The sequence below is a fragment of the Lineus longissimus genome, chromosome 8 (genome assembly GCF_910592395.1).
Source record: "Lineus longissimus chromosome 8, tnLinLong1.2, whole genome shotgun sequence".
Lineage (NCBI taxonomy): Eukaryota > Metazoa > Nemertea > Pilidiophora > Heteronemertea > Lineidae > Lineus > Lineus longissimus.
This window is the reverse complement of record NC_088315.1, coordinates 19,312,045-19,328,989: the sequence shown is the minus strand read 5'-3', so window position 1 is coordinate 19,328,989 and position 16,945 is coordinate 19,312,045. Positions and strand designations below refer to the sequence as shown.

The following is a 16,945-nucleotide window of genomic DNA, read 5'->3' as shown; positions in this document are numbered from 1 at the left end:
GGAATCCCCGAATTTGACGTCACGAAAGGGGATCCCCGACGAATCTCCTTTTGCCGCCATCTTCCCTCGTGCCGATTTCGCGTGCAGGCATATTTATTGAAATCTCTGGTTGGTATCATAACTAAGAACAGTAAAACATATAGAACAGTCTGTCTCGATAGAAAGACTCCATGTATACATGTTGTAGCATAATTTGCGTCCGTCAGGGTGCATCCCAGCATGCGGTATCATTTTCTTTTCCCAAAATCTGGTCCAAAATTTTCTCCGTGTGAAAGGCCTATGCAATGCATTGCATTGTCATGTATGCATGTATGATGTACAGGGTGAGTGCAACTGCAGCAGGCATGTATTATTGGAGGCTGCATGCACAATTTTGATGATGTTCTGTCGGTCATGATGTCATTGTTTTTGTTGTCGGTGCGGGATGTCATATCAGTAGTAGGAAGGCCTACTTCATGTACTTGCGCTTCCACCTTAGAAATGTTTTTTCCTGTCCGCAAGTGCAATGCAATAATTATTTAGACTGTGGCTATTATTACGGCAGTCTCTAATGCATTTTACATGCGAACAACTGGCTATTCTTACGGCGGTCATTTTCACTTTTGAACCTTAATCCTACTCCAAACCTAACCTAGACCCTGTCCCTTACTCCTAACACTAACCCCTCCTTAACCCTTCCCTAACACTAATCCTTGTCCCCTAATCTTCAGTTTAATCCCTAAAATCGCTGACATTTTTATTGTTACGGTCACGTAAGAATAGCCACTATTTATAGGCCTAATAATCATGGATAACAACTTCAAAATCTCAACTTGAAATCTCGCCGTCTTAAAGTTAAAATCTGTGCTTGTTGGGCGAGATGAGTTTGTGGATGCGATGACTCAACAAAAATAAATCTACTGTTGTTTGTTTCAGGTTCAAGCGGGCTAATCGATAACAACAACAATGGCAGATCCAGAAAAGTAAGTCTTTTGTCTCGACATAAAGAAGTTATATCGTCTCGGTTCTGAGATACTACTATAGGACCAGTCATGCCAGTAGTGGTAGTGTACACTATAGATTATGAGAATTATAGGCCAGGTGTTTATTCCACTGGGTCACACAAGACTTTCTTGATGAGTCGGTTTTGACCCGTCAATTTGTGAGAAAGCAGCGGAGTCTGATGACAAGTTAAAGACTACTTGAGTGGCAAAGTTTCATGCTTCAAAAAAAAAGAAATAATTGATTAAAAAGTTATTGGAAAATTCTAGGTGGGAGATTCCTAACATCCTTCCAAACCTGCTGATCTGAACACCAGCCAAGAAAAAAAGTCGCCTTGTCTTTAGTAAGAGTTGTGATTTGATCACCCACTCAGAATGTCTAGAGGCACAGAATGTTGAATCAGAAATCTGTCAATCTATCCACATCGTCATTCTTTCCCACTGAACACTGAATCGTTACATATCGTGTTCTTTACACTCAACAGTCGTGTTTTCATCTGTTTTGCAGGGCTATGCTCGTCGAGAATGAGAACGCTGAAGAGGCTGGTGAAGGGGACGCCGCGCCCACTGTTCCTGGTAAGTGTCAGTTGCCTTCCGATACAGTGTGACCCATCACAGCAAAACCAGGTGCATATCGCTCAGAAGATGAGCTGAAATGATCCACTAAAAAGCAGGCACCAGTGAAATAAAACACCTGTCAAGCTTAGAGCAACATGCGCCTGGTTTTGCTGTGACAGGTCACTCGTAATGTCTTATGTTGTTCATTCTCATAAAAGACCTGGCACCGAATGGAAGGATCGATATGAGGAGGAGGGGGTCCTGAGTTAGTTCACATGGGCTGTCGATAAGAGTTTACAGCAGTCCTACAAGTTCTTCTAAATCTTCAAGAGTTGTCCACGTATTTATTATCATAAGCTTGTTGACGTTGAGTCAGTTTTGTGGGCGTCTTCATTGGCTCCTTGACAGGTCAGCAATTTTGAAATTATACTTGACCTCGTTTTGTTCGTGAAACTCAAAAAATTGAATTCCAGAAATGGAGACAATTGAAACACAGGGAGCAAGCAGAATGGCAAATTTTTGTATGTATTCTAAAAAACGCTTTGGTCTGTACATGCACTAATAATACTTCGATTGACTCAAAATAATCATTAGAATTGTGTTGCAGACTGGCAATTTTATCGCCGAGATGTGCAACATTTATTGCCTGCAACAAAATTAGGTCTGCATGTTCATCGCAGATGTCTGTGACATTGCAGCAATGATTATTGCACATCTCTACGATGAAAATCACCATTCTGTAGAGTGCTTTAGGCTGTGTGATAAAACTATCATAATTTATAACCATTTCATAAGTATAGAACCCCTTCTGCTGTCTGTTTTGGAAGTTTGCCCAATTTTCGTGTTTCTGTTTCAGGAAAAATGCTTAGTCATCATTTATTAGCAGTTTCAAAGTGCTTCGCAAACGGGCAATTTTTTGTCGCTGTGCTGAGCAAGAAAAATATCAGTCATCTGCAGGTCAAACCGATAAATGCTGTGAGTGATATAAATCACAGGTCGTAGCGCTCACAGATTCCTCTGCGATGACCACTGCACACAAGAGATTGTCGTTCGAAGTAGCCATGATTGTACTTGTAGGTTGCAGCAACATAGATTGCTTGTTTGCGGGTGCTTAAGCTAGTCTTCTGACAACATGTTTCTAATTTTGTGATTAGGCTAGTAATTCGTAGTCATAACAATAACACCGTAATTGATTGATTGAAAATAAGTAACACGGCTTCGTAATTGGGTTATTTGGGTTACTGTATTGTATTGAAACAGATTGGTAGTTCGTTTGACACTAGCTAGGTGTCACTGCTGTGGCCTGTACCATCATGGCACTTTATCTTTATCTGAACTATAGTTGATGGTACATTTTATCTGGTTTAATTGCCTTTTTTGTTGACACAGTAAAGACATTGACATACTACATGTCAAATCTATTACTCTTTTCAACATATTTACATTGTTTATTTGTGTTAAGAGTCAGCTGGAAAATGCATGTCTAACTCTAAGATAATATGTTTGAAAAAGGGAATTTTTGCCACCCCTAGGACTGGTGTACCCTAGCAATCTCTTGTTATTATTCCCTTACTTAACAACCCCAAGGTCTACCCTTGCAATCTCTTGTTATGCCCTTACTGATGTCCCAAGGTTTCTGTTCTGTCCCTTCAGCTGGTGGTCTGAGCAGCGAGGTGGCCCAACTCATGCAGAGTCCCGAGATGCTCGCCGCGGTCCAGGACAGACTGGCAGGCATGGTCGGCCTCTCCAGTGGATACATTGAAAGGTGAGTGTCCGGTTAATGGTAGAAAGCACTTTAACTCGGACAGCAGAGAGCAAAAGGAAATCACCTCAGCTCTCTGTAGATAGGTGAATTTTTTTAATCGGACAAAAAATAACCATTTTGGAGTTAGGGCAGTTCTAAGGACATTTTTACCTGAAAATGTTTCCTTTTTTGCTCTGGGCATTGCAACATTCCTGGGTGGGGTGAGGTGTCTTCACCAAAACTCTTCTATCTTCTCCAAAACTGATATGTTGATGAAATCTGATGCATCGATAATAGTGTTTTAAAATACCAACTCAGTGATGATAAAAAGATACAATCATTCCTTTTCATCACGTGGAAATTTTCACAATGAAAATGACATTATGAATTCGTCAACAGGTTTCACTGCGCTATACGCGTCCAACGCCTCTTATAACACCTGTTGGCCGACTGAGAGCCGTTTATACCGTTTATTTAAATGTGCTTGTCCGAGTACAACACTACGAGTGGTGCCATATTTGAGGTGCAAGTCATTCAGGATCAATACAGGGCTGTTGTAGCTTGTACAAATCTCACTTGAGGCTTCGTTGGCTGGTGTATCGCATAGCTGGTTGTCTTGTTTGGGACTGTTGTGCGAGATTTAGGATGGCTACTCCGGAGGAAGCAATAGCAAAATTCAAAAGGTATAGTACCGACTTTACTGCAGTCCGTTACAAAATGTATATCACTGCTGTCACAGGTTGTTAAGGGTTGACCATAGGCATCACCATTTTGGCGAAAACTTGAAATCCTAAAGCAATTGGAACTTTTTCAAAACGAAGTGTATGCCAATTTCAAGGGTGGTTGTCTGCACTTAGTTATTCCAGAGGACAGACTCCCGGGTTTTAAGTGGGCGTTCACAACATTTTGATGGAGTTTTAATTGCTTTAGGATGTCAAGTTCTGGCCGAAATGGTGGTACACGAATAAAACCCGCCATTTTAACGTGATATTTTCGTTTTCTATTGTGAAGTCCGTGGCTCTTTCAGGCATACAGGTAGGCCCATCAAGGACTTAGGACTTGTAGAATAGTTGTTTAGTCTGCTGGTATTAAGATGATTTTGAATTATATCTGCACTTTTGGAGAAAGTTTGCGGATATATTTTGATGTTGAGATTGAAAAGCCAATGGTCAGCTCATGATTTGGGCATTATGGAACATCCTTTGCTTTCTATACCACACCCTAGCAACACTTAGTTAGACATTTTCATCTTGGTGGTTCAGACACGTCTAAGGTTACACATTAATTTCTCGTAGACAAATTTGTAAGTCGCTAAGAAAATATTGAAATTTTATTGGTCGTGGATTTCCCGGTGAGTTTTGCATTAATTGACTTTTAGTTGCAAATGCAAGTGTGATATTTCTTTCAAAGACTTTCCCGCTGAACTTTTGTTTCAAAATCTTTGCATAGTCCTATTAAAAATCGTCTTCAACATTACTGGTAGTCTGTTGTCTCGCATTTATTTGGCACATGGTCATTCTACACGTTTTATTGATGTATTTCTCAATTCATATGACTCCCCGAAATGTACAGATCTTTTTGCTTTGGCCTGTGATAATATCGCAGCAGTGTGCAACAAAAAGATCACGTGTCTACGAGTAAACCTGATGATCACTCACTTTGGTCTAAATTGTACTCCTTGGTCACAGCAATTACCGATTTTTGTCGCAGAAACATGAAATGATCATCGGAAACGTGCGACTTTTGTCGCCTATGCAATAAGTGTCGCATGTCGCTGGAAAAATAAGCAATTTTGTCGCAAAGAGATCTCTCCCCTTCGGGTATAATTAGTAACTAATGTGTTTGATATTGATTGTCGGTGATAACTGATTCATTTTACAAACGTTTGCGATGATTTTCGGTAATAAGCAACTTTTGTCGCAAGCAATAATGACTGCAGGTGGCAGCAATTTGAATCGCTTGTGTGCAGGGCGCAACAGACACAGCTTGGGGGTAATTCTGGTAATTTGTCATGTTGTAACCAATGAACGGTTGTAAATAGTAGTTTAGTTGCTATTTAAAAAGTTGATGAATCGATACGTTTCCGTAATTTGAATGGTTATTCTGGGTACTGGTACTAAAGATGAATGAATGATTGAATAGTTCAAACTTGCGTGGAATTTTCTATCATTTACATAATGACTTATTCTGCATGCTTGTAATACTTGTGTACTGAAATCCCAACTAATTAGCAGTTCTCTATTTGCCAGATCACTGCCCACATATATTCTAAATCAAATAATTACTTTACTATTGCCTTATTTGGCGTTGATACACGTTTCGAAATGTGACTGGTTAACCCTTTGATCATTTTCCTCCAAAACAAAGTCTTAAATCCGGAAATAACAATTGGTGAAAAGCTAAATTGGGTGTCACACTGTTTACGTATCATTGTGGTTGTGACCGATGATGATAATTCAGACTGGTGAGAACACACTTTAGGTTAAGATAGGCCCCCGACTTTTGGAGGGACCAGGCACTGTTGTGGGCCAAAAAGGTCTTCACTGACAGTGACATCAGCCCGCCAATAGGGCAATACATCATGAAAATCGCCCTTTTGAAAATGTGTCGTCACAGATCGTTGTATTGTGATAAGGACTATGCGACTTTATCTTGCAGTTGTGCATCTGATGGAAAAATCCAGAACTCAGCAATTTCGGAATCGTTAGTCATCATAAACCAGCTGTTAACAAATTTTATGATCGATTCCTTCTACCATAACCACCAGTTGATAGGGATCCTCTCTGTAACAGATGCGGACCATTAATTTTGAATCCAGATGTTCAGATGTATGAACGATATAGCACTATTGTTACCCCTGAATAGATGTTATGCGTTAGGCCTGCCTTGTTTTGTGTGTGATGAAATGCATTCTGTTCGTCAAACAGCTGGTGACTTGATACTGCCGTGTTCTTCACAAGGCAATTTGTGAGGGCGTCCCACCACCTTGTTTAGAAATTACAAAAATTTTGTGTCATCTCTTTCCAGTTTGCCAAAAGTTGTCAAACGCCGAATCAAAGCGCTGAAGAAACTCCAGTTTGAAGTGACCAAGATCGAGGCCGACTTTTATGAGGAGGTTCACCAACTGGAGTGCAAGTACGCCTCCAAGTATTCAACCCATCATGATAAGGTGCGTTGAAAGGACACGGTCGAATATCCGATCTTGGGGCGATTTCAGACGACGAAATGAAAGCTGTCGAAAAGCAGCTAAACTCGAATCTCAGTGTTAAGTTTCAGGTGTTTTAGAATAGATTTTGTACCATGCCTATCTGGCATATGTTGCTCCCCGATTGGAAATGCCTTTAGTATGAGTCCCAAACGCCTTGATCACCGAAAAAACCTTGTTGTGATTTCAGCGACGGGAGGTGTTGACTGGTGCGATCGAGCCGACAGACTCTGATTGTGATTGGCCGAGTGACACAGAAGACGAGGACGAGACCAAGCTCGCAGTAAGTTATATTGAGGTACATGGTTCTTTTGACCCTTAATGGGTCCCTCTTAAAATATTTCCGGGGTATCCCATTAACCTACACTGTGTTCTTCTCTTAGCTAGACTTAATCTCTTCTAAACATTTCTGACTGGTACCCGTTTACACACCTGGGTAGAGTGAGGCAAGTTCGACCTGCCTGGAGCTTCACGCCAACTGTGGGGTTTGAAGAATGGACCTCATGACTACAAGTCAAGTCTGAAACTCTGGATCACAGCCGCTAGAGACACCAGTAGGGCTTGCCAACTTCTCAACTGGGGCTGTTCCGATGTAGCAAAAGATGTGCGAACTCACTTTTAGGTATAGATTGTGGGCTAATATATAGAACCGATGAGAGACATCGCCTTTAAGTGTTGTGTTCCGGTTGGTGTTGTGTTTCTGTGTTTCACATCATGAGTAGGGCGACTCATTCCAGGATGAGATGAAGAAGACAAAGATAGCAGAAGATGGGGAGAAGCCGGCCGAAGATGGAAAGGACGGTGAGAAGAAGGAAGAGAAGAAGGAAGAGAATGCTGAGGAAAAGAAAGAGGAAGGTAAACATGTGACGCAAAAGATGCTGTGAGGTTGTTACAGTGGCTGGGAAAGGCCATAGTTGGGGGGTTCTCTGCACGAGACAAGTCATGAAGTCCGGGGACAACTTATAAAGTCATCACCCTGACTTGATATGTCCCCAAAATCAAAAAATGAGAAAAAAAATTTTGGTTGAAAAAATCATCTCCCCAGCCTAACCAGTCGTCGTCGGTCAGTGATTGTAAATTCAACCCAATTTACTTATCTATCGTTGCAGAAAATCCAACTGGTATTCCGTTCTTCTGGCTGACAGTGTTCAAGAACGTGGAGATGTTGGCTGACATGATCCAGGAGCATGATGAACCGATCATCAAGAACCTCCAAGATATACTAGTCAAGTATCACGACAAGGATCCCTACGTAAGTAAATCACGGTGATCTTACGTCAAAATCACAGCCTGTTTTGAAGAAATGGGACAATTTTGAAGTAGTGATTCAAAAAATATGTTCTTCTGCGTTGAGTTTTTGAGATGATTGCTGGACTGTCTCACAAGGGGAGCTGTCCAGAGAGTTCGCCACAGAGCTTTGTGATCAGAGTAGTGTCCTTTGGCCGGTATTCCTCTCCATTCTTCATAAGGGAGCAGGTCTGAAGCCACAGAGCCCCAGGGCTGTGTGATCAGGGTGGTGTCCTTTGGCCAGTATTCCTCTCCATTCTTCATAAGGGAGCAGGTCTGAAGCCACAGAGCCCCAGGGCTGTGTGATCAGGGTGGTGTCCTTTGGCCGGTATTCCTCTCCATTCTTCATAAGGGAGCAGGTCTGAAGCCACAGAGCCCCAGGGCCGTGTGGTCAGGGTGGTGTCCTTTGGCCAGTATTCCTCTCCATTCTTGATTTGGGAGCGGGTCTGAAGCACATGAGTTGGAGTCAGACCTCCAGCTCAATCCTCTTCCAAAAGTAAGGCACGATTTCTCAAAAAAGCTGTAAAAGACTTGCTGAAACAAAGATTTTTGGCGTTTTTGTTTGGTTATTCAAACCAATCTGTTTTAATTTCAGGGCTTCACTCTAGAGTTTCACTTTGCGCCAAACGACTTCTTCACGAATAACATCTTGACGAAAGAATACACTCTACGAATGCAGCCGGATGAGACCGATCCGTTCTCGTTTGAAGGACCGGAAATCATCAAGTGTAAAGGGTAAGTAGGCCTAGTTCAGTGCATACTTCCTGCTGTGTCTGCACAGGCCCACCTGGCCTTGCCTCTATATCCCCACAACCTTGGCTTGAAAGTGCAGTGTCTGCTTCTTCAAGCTGAATGACTGTAGATTTGAAATTAAGTTTGCATGTATGATAAAAGTTGGGTCCATTCACCACAATCCAAAAACCTGAAAAATCTCATGATTCCTTTACGGCATCCTGGATGGGCATTAATATAATATCATGAGTGCATCTAAGGACCACACAGAAGAGTGTCACCCATGTATTGCTTAATACCAATCTATCAAGGTCACACATTGGTACCCTTGTACCTTTAGTAAGAAAATACTTTTTAGAAAAAATTTTTTCGGCACATCACTTACCCAGAGTTTAACCAAGTGGTCCCAGGCAGTTTCAGTCGTATTTTCAAGTATGACTGAATTCATTGTGACTTATTTCCATTCCAGCTGTACCATAGATTGGAAGAAGGGTAAAAATGTCACGGTAAAGACGGTAAAAAAAACACAAAAACACAAGGGAAGTGGATCGAAACGAGTGGTCACCAAACAAATACAAAATGATTCATTCTTCAACTTCTTCACTCCACCAAAAGGTAGGTATTATACGTGCTAGAGTCCTCGTTCAGTGAGATTCTTTCGTAAGATTTGAACCCACGGGTGTCAGGCCATACCGGTACAATGCAAACGTTATTTCATGGTTATCATTATCATAACTTTCAAGGAATGAATGAGATGTCGGTTTTGTTGTGTAAAAACCCATTATTTGACCAAATGAATTAGCGTGTGGTGGTTTCACAAACCTACTGACATGACCATTCATTGGAAAGCTCTCAGTGAGCACTTTCTGATGGTACCATTTGTACACCTATTGACATGACCATTCATTGGAAAGCTCTCAATGAGCACTTTCTGATGGTACCATTTGTACACCTATTGTCATGACCATTCATTGGAAAGCTCTCAATGAGCACTTTCTGATGGTACCATTTGTACACCTATTGACATGACCATTCATTGAAAAGCTCTCAATGAGCACTTTCTGATGGTACCCTTTGTAAGAATTGTTTTGGAATATTATTTTTTGAAATTTTTCATGAATTTTGCGTGATTTTTGCAGAAACTGAGGGTGAAGAGGAGGCTGATGAAGACAACGAAGCAATCCTGGCAGCCGATTTCGAAATCGGTCACTTCATCCGCGAGAGGATCGTACCAAGAGCTGTGCTCTATTTCACCGGAGAAGCTCTCGATGATGATGATGAGGTAGGCAGAAATTGTGTTATTAATTTTGACCTCATTTTTGTGTAATACCGCATATAAGTCTGAATTCGATGGTTTACTCAACCTCGTCTCTCAAATTCTGTTTCTATTGCAGTACGAAGAAGAAGGTGAGGAGGAAGAGGATGGGGACGAGGATGGACAATATGATGAGGATGCCGACGCTGATTTCGTGCCAAGCGTAAGTATTACCACTTGTTTGACCATCAGGGGTGAGGGTGGGGGGGGGGGGGGTTCCTAGCATGTCTGACGAAAACAAAACATACAGAATACTTTGGATCCTGTTTTGTCAAGTGGGGGGGGGCAATTTGTGCTAGTCAATCTTGTGGATTCAATCATTCATACATCCAGAATATGTAGCTGGAACACCACATAATCTGTTTTTCGTTTCCGCATCTTGTCGGTGTTGTCGTTGTTGTCCTGACGTTGGCGCTTTCTGTGGGTGCATGGATGTCTATCCTTGAGTTGGTTCATGGAAAATCGGCTCAACCTATTCTTTGTGCGACATTAATCCAGTATTTTCCCCGACTGTTTCAAGAGACTTCCGCCTCTAAACTGAATATTTTTCAGCCTCCTGGAGGCCACTGTAACCATCACAGGGACAGGCACGCCAGGAGACACCAGCACAACTATGGCTACCCAGATCACCATTGCTGTTGTCCCGACTTTCACTAATTCCTCCGTCTTAGCAATTTCATCAAGGTAGACCCAGGTGAAATTTCATTTTCTGAAAAGGGTTATTTTTTTCTGAGGACAAGTTTCCGTCTTGATAATCATAAGGAATTGGTTGAACCTGTTTTCCCCACCATAGTCATCCCATGTTTTGTTGTTCCACCCTGCAAGCATGAATCCCTTGGTTGGTTTTCATCCCTCAGCCTGGGTTTACATAGATTTTGCAGTGGTTTACATAGGGAATGTAGGGGGGGTGTGATGTAGTGTGGTTTACATAGAGTGCACATTATGGTTTACATAGGGAATGGGGGGGGGCATAGTGTGGTTTACATAGAGTGTACCTTGTAGGTGGTCGTGGTGTGGTTTACATAGAGTGCACATTGTGGTTTACATGAGCTGCCTGTCAAGCGCTAGGACTTTTTTACATTCCTGGCTATCTCTGCCAGCTAGGTACTCATTCACTCCTGGGCGGAGAGAACCAAGTAGGGTTAATTATCTTGCTCAAGGGCACAAAGATGAAACAGCGATGATCGCTTCGAGTGTCGAACCCATGACCTCCTGATTATGAGCTCGGGTGTCTTACACTATGCCACTGATCTCCCTAAACCAACGACCTGAATTTTACCGTAGATACAAGTGTTGTTAAACGATGAAATGACGCGTGTGTGATGTCGGTCGGTGTAAGTAACTGTCTGAATGGGTGCTTTTGTGGGTTAATGCGGGAATTACTTTCAGGTGGTTGTTTTTACATCGTGATTGAAATTTTGTTTGTTGTTTTTTTCTTGGCGCTGGGCCGTTTTCACGCATCAGTGTGACATATTTCGTGGCATTTTCGAGCAGTTTGAATTTTGTCTTGCATGATTGTGAATGTGATGTGATATTCAGTTATTCGAAATTCTAGCAGTTTGAATTGAGTAGCACTGATTTGCAAACATTTAGGATTTCACGAATCGTTGATTTTACAACTTCAGCTTGTTCAGTAAGAATTGCAGCTTATTTAAGAATTTCTGGGGGTATTTCCCGTTTTGACTTCACTTCTCTTGACGTCTGCTTAAACTTTTGGTTTCCTAATTTCATTTTTGCACCTCTTCATTCAGGGCGCCCGTGGGGGAGCTGGCAATAGGTAGGCCTATATGCCCATCGCTGTTTTTAGGTGTTGTCTGATGTTTGATTCTACCATGTCGCTTTCTAGCTGTTTATTCTGTAAAATTCTAGGCGCTCAATGGGTTGATGGCATATGAAATAGTCCACGCCCGTCTGTGAGCATTCACTCTTATTTTCCTTTTGGTGTCAGTCAATTCCGTTTTTCGCTCTTAAGACTCAATTTTTTTGTTTCACTTTATCTTGTGGTCCCCTCCGGGTTTCATGTCACAATAAGTTGCTTGTGCCTGTTTTCCTTGGCCTAGTTTTATTCCGTACATTGGTGTAGTGGTTTGTCGTTTATATCAGAGCTGTTGTTCATCCTTAACTCTTTCAGTGGCTAGGATTTGGGCATTTTTGGGCATTGTCACTACCCAAAATCTCACAAAAATAATTGAGATACACTCATCAAAATTCTTCAAAACCTTTGTCTTTACCTCCTGTTTCAATAAAACAGCAGTAATAAGTAGGGTCATACTAGGATTATGTTCTAAATTTTTTTGAGGGAGTGGTATTTTTGGCCGATTTTCACCATTTTTCACCTAAACCCCACCCCACCCTCTCAGTCGAAAAAATTATTCAATTTGGACGCCCCAGGCCAGAGAAACCATATGAACCACATTTGAGTAGCTGGGGACATCTGGTGTCGTCTGGAGGAACTAAAATACCTTAATATTTAGGTCGTACATGTACGTCCTTGGGCACTGAAAGAGTTAAAAAAAACATACTTTAACACATTGGCCAGTGGGATTGAATATACCAGAATATTTCCTCTGGAGTCGCTGGTTTCCTCCTACTGACATTACAATCGTCCAAATATTGTTTATAGCGCTATAAATGTCCTAGTTGACTCAATATTTTTTTCATCACGTTTCAAATTGACCTGTGTTGTTTACAAAATACAACATTTTGAGATTATAATTTATTCATGCAATTTTTGTTTGTTTTTTCCAGGGGAACAAGGGTGGCAACCCTCAAGAGTGCAAACAGCAATAATTAGACAGTCGCCATTGACAACAGGAAAGATCAGTCGCAGATAATCATGTCGCTCCATCGAGAGATCCCGCGTCTTCTGACGTTGCGAGACCAGACGTCAGGTGGAAGCTCTCTAGTCAAATAGAGGTGCATAAATTATGAGACATTGTTGTGTAAATATTGAGAGTGGGGCCAATATTTTATTTTTATACACGGACTGGAAGGTCGCATTGAGTGTAGGTCGCGGACATTGTCTTGAACTCATGCTCGTTCTGTAGAAATATTGAATATGCCAAATAATCCTTATTTTGGACCAATTTGATGAGACAATTTGGCAGAAAATACTCCAAAATCCAGTTGAAATACTATTTGGACGTTTTTGGGTTAGGCAGTCCTGGGCGTTATATTGCTCAAAGCATGTTAGAGAATCTCTTCCTTCTGGCCTGGACGCTTCATCATACCAAATGATACGCATGAATGCCAATTTGCATATTCAGATTGAGCAGACGTGTTCATGACAATGTCCCTTGTTTGCTCCACTGTTGGTGATCTCAGGAACTGCGGCCAGGATTGAACTGGCGCAGGCAGTTGCTGTGCTCGTGAAATCCTACGTAGCTCAATGTCATTTGATTCCCCATCGGCGGTATGTCCGGATCTAACTGACTATACTGCCGGTGTGGGTACATTTATATTTGGGGTTGTCCAGGATCTAACTGGCGCATCGAGGAGTGGATATATGGGCTGGTTAGATTGGAGCGTTCCTAGGTGGCGCCAGCAAATTGGTTTTCAATCCATTTATGTGCTACGGGATTGGAAAGTAGTGAAGTTTGAAAAAGATGCATTTTGAATTTGTATTCGTTGAAAGGGCTTGATCGGTGTTCTCCGTGGTAAAATGCCGCATTTTGTCTGAGACGACCCGTTATTGTTAAGTGACAAGTGTGGAGAGCTATTTGTCTGGCTACTCTGCCTGGACAAAAAGTCTAGTGGAGAACCCAGTGGTTGCTGTTGCATGGGATAAATGACGATGTCAAACTTTTTGCTGGCTTGACTTTGTGAGTGCTCCAATTCGTGTCCGAGTCCCTCCCGATTAATCAGAGACTTGTACTCAGGGTACGAAGGTCTGGGATCAGTTAAGGGCTTTTATATTCAACCATGTTACGCCGATGACATCTGACGGTCATGTCAGGCTCGCTGCAGCTGTTACTAATGTGATAATGAATCTGGCCCGACAGATCAGAAGTGTATTTTGATAATAAATATGTTATTCCATTGCTGAACCCCATAACCCCAAGTTTTTGTAAGGGATTTATTTGAGGTTCAACGTGATATCATGAGGGCAATGAATTTTATCATCGCCGGAAACAAAATGGCGGTAATCAGGACTGAACTGGTTTAGACCGCCTTTCTGTTAAAAATCTTCCACGGATGGTTAGTTTGTCATGTGTGATTTGACAAGAGCGAACGACATTCAGTATGCATTTATCATTGTAATGTTGACGGCCGTGGGTCTGAGAATAGCGATTGTGACAATATTAAAAGCATTACGCAAGAACGCATAGAAACAATGTTTCTGACGTTGCAATTAAAGAATGCTGATGATGTCGTCGATCACGGTATTTCAGTTTGAACTAATAACCTGTAAGATGTAGGTACGAGGTTGGTTCCCATCGAAAAACTGAATGCCTGCCTTTCTTGACCTGTGGCTGCGTTAAGTTATGAAAAAAAGCTGAAGACTTATGTCTAGGTAATGTCTTTTGGACAAGAAATTGTACGTAAAGACGTTTACGCCAAAAAAATTATGAGTTGATTTGTGCTGGTCTTTCTGATCAAGGCACGTCTCCAATCTGGAGTGTTGCCTCGGACCGATCCAAAATTCGCCCATTTTATTAAAATCAGCACCATCCAGTTTTTCAAGATCTGTGCGGTGCATCTCGCTTTGAGTACTTTAAGACGTTTCAGAATAAGATCTCGGCGTCGATTGTCACCTCGGTACTTTGATCGAGATGCGCAGCACCAAAACTAGTTGAGTGCGGAATGGGTTAATATTGGGTCGGTCCATTATGTATAGGACCCAAGTCTGATGTAGTGTTGATGAAATGAATTATACTTAGAGTAATTAACTTGTCCAACATGTTTTTCCTGTTCATATTTTTGTGATATTTTTTTCCATCATGTTTTTGCTTAAGTGTGTCTGCAACATTGGCTGCGTGAACATGTCCGTCTAGATTAGGAAATAGAACACGCATTGTAGCGCCACCTATGAATTTGTTGACTAAGGTTCTGATATAATTTCTAGGAATGCGTGGAACCTTACTTGACAAAATGAAACAGTCCACCAAAGAATGTTAGAAATTCCATGTCCATGTCATTTCATGATTTGCTTTAGTGTATTGTATTCGGTCACAGCCAAAAGGGGGCAGCAGCGATGGGGTGGTTGTTTATCTTGACCTCCTTGGGTTTCATTCAGCATGTTAGAAGGAGTTAGAGACGAGAGCTGCTTAGTCACAATTTTCCATCCAATATTCGCCCTTCTACTGCTGTCCCTTTTAGAAACACCCCCTTAATTTAGTTCTGAATTTATTTTAAATGTTTCTTTTTTGTGTGATGGGTTTATTTCAATTTATGACATTGTTGTTAGAAACTTTTGACGATTTTTCAAATTAGTAGTAAATTTCATGACAATTTTTGTATAAAATGACTCCTTGGTGTCTTCAAAAATGTCTCCTTCAAACGATTTTGATGGCCTTAAAAACTAATTTTAGGGTCAGGGTACATGTATCTGTCGTACTGTGCTATAAATAGTCCTCAGTTCAACCTTTACACCCCACAGCCCTGAGTGGACACTGTCCAAAATAGGCTTGATGGCATTTACTGGAAGAGTCCATTCATGAAAATGGGGATGAAACGGTCTTGAAAATGTTGCTATTTTCCAATGTTAGTGCTTCATTTAGTTGTTAACCCTCCATGCACTGCCAGTGCCTTTCTTAGATGAATATGTGCTCACTCCCTATTCCACCTTGTCAATGTATGTACATGTGTTTCGATAAATTGTGTTGAGGTGCCTTTGCAACAGAAATCTTTCTTCTGACAAGGGCGCTATGGATATAAATTAGGTACTTACGTTGCATTACATGTATATTTTAGTTGATCTATTTTGACACCTGCATTTTGAAATTGCTTAAAAACGGAATTACGTTGTTTGAGTATCAGTTGCCAAGTAGCCAAGAATAAGGAAAAACGTCAAATCTAAAAAGACAGGATAAGAAATCTATGATTCCTTGTCGTTGGCGCTGATCTAAAGTTCTGGGACGTCCTTCTACTGTTCTTAATCCTGACTGCTGCTCTTCACAATTTACACAAGGTATCAAATTTCTTCCCATGATGTTTTCACAAGTTTGATAAAAAATGTTGGCAGTTGACTAAATGTTTACTCTTTCACAGAGGGATAGATAGGCTTTGCTCACTTGCGCTTAACGTTGGAATTTTTGACGGCTTTCTCCGCTTAGACGTCTAAAGATTTGTGAAGATAGTCTGCCTTATTTTGAGTAAGAAGAATGTTAATGTTTACTGTTCCTTTTGAGTTCCAATCGTCCAAAATGATGCAGGCGATCAAAAATTTCATCAAATTTTCTGAAAATGCAGATTCAGGGCCTATGGCTTAAAAACAGTTGCCCATGTGTAGGACCTGAATCGGCATTTTCAAGCATGTTCTGAAAATTGGATGAGTCAATTTGATCGTGTGTGGCTTGCATTGGTCTGGTCACATTTCTTAATCCAGATTTCCTAATCCAGATTTCACCTAATGCGACATTGAACAGATTGTAGCTGCTATTTGAGGTGCTCCAACGGGAGCAAAAGCATACATATCTATGAAGCAGTTCTTGAAAACTCTGTTTGTAGTTGCGTCGTTTGAAGCTTTGAACGGTAAATCCAGGTCAACCTGTCCTAATTTACCTGGCAGTTATGGCTTATGTTAACGCTTTGATGCCTTACGGCTTGTGTACAATGTATTTTCCGTTTTGAAATGAACTTTGTTGGAAATACTTCACTGTGGATACAATACAACCATTTCCAATGAATCAGTTGCCTTTGCCTCATTTCGTGGTTTGTTTAGGCTACATGTTTTCTATTTTCTGATTAACGGGAATAACTTGGTGAAAGCTATGGTCACTGACAGCCCAGGTGCGTGTGGACACTGAGCGTTGAGACAACTCAAGTAGCTCATCTCAAGTATGATACCTAAGACAACATCAGGAGCCTTCTGCCTTGGATGGAGGTTCTATATTTTGTGAACTAGCATGCTTATTTACCAGCAGTGAACATGAGTCCTAAAGTCTCTTGGACATGCACTCGGT

General features: G+C 41.3%; 1 protein-coding gene across 8 annotated transcripts; it reads left to right on the top strand.

The window, feature by feature from the left end:
* Window positions 1-36: 36 nt before the first annotated feature.
* LOC135492735 (nucleosome assembly protein 1-like 4) lies at window positions 37-16,669 on the top strand. Of its 8 annotated transcripts, none has more exons than XM_064779344.1 (16): window positions 37-108; window positions 916-962; window positions 1,489-1,556; window positions 2,012-2,059; window positions 3,192-3,303; window positions 4,294-4,317; window positions 6,310-6,451; window positions 6,678-6,770; window positions 7,225-7,342; window positions 7,597-7,739; window positions 8,370-8,509; window positions 8,976-9,121; window positions 9,646-9,788; window positions 9,901-9,984; window positions 10,374-10,515; window positions 12,570-16,669. In XM_064779344.1, exons 2-15 carry the CDS (start codon window positions 946-948, stop codon window positions 10,476-10,478), a joined length of 1,383 nt encoding a protein of 460 aa, XP_064635414.1. In that variant the 5' UTR covers window positions 37-108; window positions 916-945; the 3' UTR covers window positions 10,479-10,515; window positions 12,570-16,669. The 8 variants fall into 8 exon arrangements, with proteins under 8 accessions (XP_064635414.1, XP_064635412.1, XP_064635413.1 ...); XM_064779342.1 differs by having other exon boundaries at window positions 7,210-7,342; XM_064779343.1 differs by having other exon boundaries at window positions 6,678-6,785.
* Window positions 16,670-16,945: the final 276 nt, after the last annotated feature.

Excerpts from the sequence above, each read along its gene's own strand:
- LOC135492735 (XM_064779342.1), top strand. Across the intron at positions 6,771-7,209 it reads AGGACGAGACCAAGCTCGCA|GGCGACTCATTCCAGGATGA; the intron begins GTAAGTTATATT and ends CATCATGAGTAG. Across the intron at positions 7,343-7,596 it reads TGAGGAAAAGAAAGAGGAAG|AAAATCCAACTGGTATTCCG; the intron begins GTAAACATGTGA and ends CTATCGTTGCAG.